General features: G+C 41.6%; 1 protein-coding gene across 1 annotated transcript; it reads left to right on the top strand.

Annotated features, from left to right (window-relative positions):
- The first annotated feature begins 2,271 nt into the window (after window positions 1–2,271).
- Window positions 2,272–5,012, top strand: LOC147641405 (pentatricopeptide repeat-containing protein At5g27110-like). The gene is made up of 2 exons (XM_086812416.1): window positions 2,272–2,442; window positions 2,564–5,012. Exons 1-2 carry the CDS (start codon window positions 2,411–2,413, stop codon window positions 5,010–5,012), a joined length of 2,481 nt encoding a protein of 826 aa, XP_086668542.1. The 5' UTR covers window positions 2,272–2,410.
- Window positions 5,013–5,918: the final 906 nt, after the last annotated feature.

Genomic DNA, 5,918 nt, shown 5'->3' with positions numbered 1-5,918 from the left:
TCAATATTTAGTCAAATCTTGTGTTTCTTGGCTTAATCCTCTACTAGACTAATTGCTATTGATGGCTTTGAAAGGAGTTGAGCTCATTTGAACTCTAAGGCCCTAGATCTGGCCTCCCCGCATACTCTGTTATTTGCACATAAAATAGAGGATTATTTTGCTAATCAATGATTAATCAATACTAATCATTATATTTTGGTGCAATTGAGGGTTCAAATTAACCATTGGGTATCTGATACAGATCCCTATAACTTCATATTACAATTCGGAGATGGTTTGATACTCTAACCATTCAGTACAGAGATTTGTTACCCTTGGCTTTATGTAATTTCTGGTGAATTTATGCTGATAAATCTGGTGTAATCATCACCTAAACACCAAATTGAGTTGTAAAAGGGTAGACACTGCCCTTGAATCTTGAAATTGGATCAAGAGGTAAGACCCCCTTCACATCATCATGAGCACGGTACAAGAGATAGCCAAATTTAATGGGGAGCAGTTTTATACATGGTAAACAAAAATCGTGTATTTGCTCATGAGGAAAAATCGGTGGGGGCTAGTTGAGAGAAGAGATGAATGCCCAGAGGTGAGTGGGAAAAATGAGTGACTGTTACAGCAAACCCAATGGAGAAGGAACGACATCAGCAAACTTCATGGAGACTCCTAAGAAGGAAGTGGAGTCAGATCATCTTTTCTGAGAGAGAGAGAGAGAGAGAGAGAGAGAGAGAGAGAGAGAGAGAGAGAGAGAGAGAGAGAGAGAAACCCCACAACCCAATGTAACCTGCCGCCCCAACAGAGTAAAACCACCTTTGAGCCACCGATGATGTAGGCCATGTGGTAGATGTATGTGTGAGCACTTTAGTCAAGGTCACGGGCACTTATAGTAGCCTTGGACACATAGAGAGAGAGAATGTCAAAGACTATGAGTTTAGGGACTTGAGGCACTGGTCACGGGCTACCAAGTAAGAGGGAAACTTGGTATAGGGTCTAGGTGTGCTAAGATTATTCACTTGAGGGGAGGTGTTGAAATATACAAGTGAATAGGGTGTGTGCGGGAACAAGCCCTTAGCAAGAGGCTATAAAAGAGTGAGAAGCTGTGAAAAGGTGAGAAGTATCTACTAGGCGAGAATAAAGGGTAGCATGAGAAGATTTAGGATGTGTGGAGATATTCTGGGAAGAGGTGGAGAGAATCAAGCAAAAAAAGGTGGAGTGAATCAAGGAGAGATCAGTGGGATTAGATGCTTGGATGTAAACTCTATAAGAGAGATTAGTGGGATTAGATGCTTGGATGCTTGGATGCTTGGAGTGAATCAAGGAGAGATCAGTGGGATTAGATGCTTGGATGCTTGGAGTGAATCAAGGAGAGATCAGTGGGATTAGATGCTTGGATGTAAACTCTATAAATTGAGGCATTGGCCTAATGAGAATTTGCTGGTTTTTGATTATCCATGCTTACATTAAGCTATCAGCTCACTAATCGCATCTTAATCATCATCTAATCTCTTTATCAATCACGTTGATTCTTGCATTTGATCCACCATAGCTCATCACATTGCTTCAAATTTAACACATGGGAAACAATGATGTTGTTGTATGTGCCATGACAGAACGCTCTCCAAATGCCATATCTAGAGTAGCTCGCCTCTCTCTCTCTCTCTCTCATGTTGTTGATGGTGGCAATGGTCAGAGCATGGATAGATAGAGGACATATATTGGTGGTTCTGTTCTAGTTGGAGAGCAAAGGGTAATTGCACTAACTAGGGCCTTAGCATATCTTAAAGATTGGGACTTAAAGTACCCTAAGGTTAGAACTCATTTATTAGCGTGGGCATTAATAAATTAATATCTAAGGATGGGAAAAAATAGGTATATAAATAACACAAAAATAATCTTTCCGACATGAAAAATAATTTTTTTGTCATTACTATTTTCAATAAAACTCAAGGAACTGTGTTGTTTGACCTCCCTGTAGGAATACTAGTACTCAACTCACACCTTGTTGGGGTATGAAAAGACATTAAGAACCAAAACACAAGAATGGAAGCTGGAATATAAAGAGTCAATCTCAATACAGTGGGTCAATAAAGGTCACTCTGAAGGTGAAGGGATTTTTTCCTCTTATTTTTTACCAGGATTTTTTTTTTCTCTCCTCTCCTTGTGCCTTAGTTGTCCATGGTTAATATGCCTCGTAATTGCTGAGACAGTGCAGCCCCCCGAGTCCTAAGCGACCTCACGGGTACAATTTGTGAGCATTTTTTCGGCTCATTTTGATGCTTTCACCATCGGTCAGAGCTCTCAGCAAATGCTGTCACGCCCAGCCACATCTGGGTGAAGCTGTCCAAGCCGTATGCCGCATGCATTATGAAGGGATAGCCATCTCCCAGGACACCATCTGTGCCCTCGTGCAGGCATGCTCCCAAAAGAAAGACTTGAAAGCTGCCCGTATGGTGCACTCTCTGATTTCCGGCCAAGGATTTGATTCCATGGCTTTCCTGGCGGACCATCTCATACGCCTGTTTGCTTCCCACGGAGGCTTGTTTGAAGCAAGCTTTGTTTTTTGCAGGGCTTCTCAGCCGAGCGTTTACACATGGCATGCGATAATTTCTGCATATGCGATGCATGGGAAAAGTCACAGGGCATTGGAGTTGTACCAGCAAATGCAACAGGACGGCATAAAACCTGACAAATACATCTTCGTGTGCATCTTGAAGGCTTGCAGCCGCCTGAAGGCCTTGATTCAGGGATTTCTAGCACATGAACAAATTGTTATTGGTAGACTTGAAGCAGATGTTTACATTGGGTGTGCCCTCACCGAGATGTATTTTGAGTGTGGATGCCTCGAGACTGCGCGTGATATATTCGACAAGCTTCCCAATAGAGATGTGATGTCATGGAATGTGATGATGATGGCATATGCTAGCTGTGGGCTTTGTCATACTGTCTTTGAGCTTTTTGAGAAGATGCAAGACAAGGGGTTCCAGCCAAACGCCATCACATTTTCATGTGTTTTAAGGGCATGCAGCAGCTCAGGATACACTAGTCAGGGCAGGCTCGTCCACAGCAAAATTATTGAGATGGAATCTGAATCATTGCCATTCATTCAAAGAAACCTTCTTGACATGTATGCAAAATGTGGAAGCCTTAATGATGCAAACAAAGTCTTTAATGTATTATCACGTGGAGACGTTGTATCTTGGGGAATGATGATGTACGGATATGTACAGCATGGCCACGGAGCTCTTGCTTTGGAATTTTTTGAGAAGTTGCAACTTCAAGGCGTGCAACCAGATAGATACATTTTTCCGTGTGTCCTAAAAGCATGTGGTACTATAGGAGCCATATGCCAAGGTAGACTGTTACATGACCAGATAAGTAGAGCAGGACTTGAGTTGGATGCGTTTGTTGGCAGTGCACTTGTTGACATGTATGCCAAATGTGGTGCACTGGAGGAGGCACATAAAGTGTTTGATGCAATACCGCACGAAAACATAGTGTCATGGAATGCAATCATTGCTGGGTATGTTGAGCATGGGTATGGCCTTTGCGCTTTGCAAATCTTTGCAGATTTACAAGATCAATGTATAAGGCCAGACAATGTTACATACTTGTGCAGCTTGAAAGCATGTAGCAGCATAGGAGACTTAGGGAAAGGTATGCTCCTATATGATCAAATGATAAGAAGTGGAGTGGAGTTTGAGGTGGTGATTGGGAGCACCCTTGTTGAGATCTATGCCAAATGGGGGAGCTTAGAGGAGGCACGCAGTGTGTTTGACAAGCTGCCAACCCAAGATATAGTGACATGGGGTGTCATGGTTACAGGATATGCCCATCATGGGCATAGTCTTTCTGCTCTGGAATTTCTGGAGAAAATGCAGGTGGAAGGTTTGCAACCGAACACGTTTATTTTCTCATGTGCCGTGAGAGCTTGTGCTGATTTAGGAGCCATTGGAAAGGGCAGGGTGGTACATTCTGAGATCATCAGGAGTAGCTTGGAATCAGACTTGGCTGTAGGTAATACTCTTGTTGTCCTGTACTGTGAAAGTGGAAGCTTGGAGGCAGCTTGCAGGGTTTTTGACAGATTGCCAAGTCGGGATGTAGCATCATGGGGTGCAATGATTTCTGGATACGCTCAGCATGGCTCATTGAGGCAGACAATACAATGCTTCCAGGAAATGCAAAATCAAGGTGTAAAGCCAAATGGCCCAATTTATGTCAGCATTCTCGTGGCTTGCAGTCATGCAGGACAAACTCAGATAGGTCATTGGTATTTTGAATCCATGAGGAAAGATCATAGTATCACACCAACTGTTGAGCACTTGAGTTGCATGATTGATCTGCTCAGTCGCGCTGGGCGTCTGAATGAAGCACTGAAATTGCTGAAGAGTATGCCTTCCACATCTGATGCTATTGCATGGATGTGTCTGTTGACTGCCTGCAGAACGTACAGCAATGTTGAGCTAGGAAGACAATGTTTTAAGAACGTTTGTCAATTGGATCCAACCATTTCTTCTGCATATATTCTCATGTCCAACATCTATGCCGATGCACAAATGTGGGAGTGTGTCCTCGAAATACAAAAGTTGAGAATGAATGCAGGTGTATGGAAGAAGCCAGGAAGGGCCTGGATTGAGGTGGGTAAGAAGGTGCAAGAGTTCTTGGTTGGAGATGAAACTCACCTGCAAAACAATGATATATACAGTAAATTAGAAGAGTTAAGCTTGCTTTTGAGAAAAGAGGGTTTTGTTCCTCAATCGGACTCAATGATATTGCCTTCTTCACTTAAGAAGGATGAGCAAGGTGCCTCTTGTAAGCCAGCGTTGGGCGTTTTCAATATAATCAAAGATACATGTAGACATTGGCATCATGGAAGCAAGGCCACAACTGAAATTAGAAAAGAGAATGTTTTGGTAAATTATGTTTATTGGGCTCTCTTTTTTTGCAATTTTTATGCATGGTACTTTATTATTTACACATTAACGAGTTCCTTTTATGCAGTTGTCTTGACACACTGAAGTGTATAAAGTTTGATTCCAATGTTATCTTTACTCAAATCAATCTGATCATGTCATTCTTTACTGCTAGCCTCCATCATTGCTGAAAGCACTACAAATGAATGGTAGAAGCTCAGCCCAGTGATTAGTGTAAAAAGATTGAACATTAAGGTGGACATACATACAAGGTTCTGACATCTTATTCATAATAACATCATGCATTTGAAAAGAGGTCGTCTTGTGGAAGGGTTGCCACCACTACGGTTTAATAAACAAGAAAGTAATTGTCCATCTTGCTTGTTTGGAAAGTAACAAAGAACCAGGTTCAACACAAACATACTTATAAAGTAAGAAAAAGGTTGGAGACTATACATACAAATTTATGGGAATCATATCGAGATAATCATGCTACTTCGTGACATTTGTGGATGATATGACAAGAAAGGTATGGATTTACTATACAAACAAATTTATGGGAATCGTGTCAAGAGATAATCATACTACATGACATTTGTGGATGAGATGACAAGAAAGGTATGTATAGAAGCATATTCAAGTACAAAGACCAATGACAACTTTATAGCATGGAGGGGAGTCACCAAGTAACTCTACAATCACTTCTTAAAGCCCCACTTCTTCTACACCATCTCAAAGTGAAGACAAGGAACATGTAGATTCTACTCATGACCTTCGCTACACCGACTCTCAAGGTCTACAAAGATAAAGTTTACTCCTCAAAGTTTAGCTTATACATCAAATTTTATGGCATCACATGTGGCTTTTATGGCAAATGTGGAGCCCATTATGGACCCTCAGAAGTCTCAAGAAGCATGTACACACCAAGAATGGATTTTAGCCATGGATGAAGAACATAGCTTTCCAAACATGAGACACAATCACTTGGAAAAAATGGGAATTAGTTTTAGA

The sequence above is a fragment of the Cibotium barometz genome, chromosome 2 (assembly GCF_041138505.1).
Source record: "Cibotium barometz isolate CiBa-2024 chromosome 2, ASM4113850v1, whole genome shotgun sequence".
NCBI classification, from domain to species: Eukaryota; Viridiplantae; Streptophyta; class Polypodiopsida; order Cyatheales; family Cibotiaceae; genus Cibotium; species Cibotium barometz.
Note: the sequence above shows the minus strand (reverse complement) of the source record. Positions and strands in the feature narration are given on the sequence as shown.

Bases quoted from the DNA above. Each gene is read 5' to 3' on its own strand.
- LOC147641405 (XM_086812416.1), top strand. From the start codon at position 2,411: ATGCTCCCAAAAGAAAGACTTGAAAGCTGCCC. The intron at 2,443-2,563 runs GTATGGTGCACT...TGTTTTTTGCAG, and splicing joins GAAAGACTTGAAAGCTGCCC to GGCTTCTCAGCCGAGCGTTT.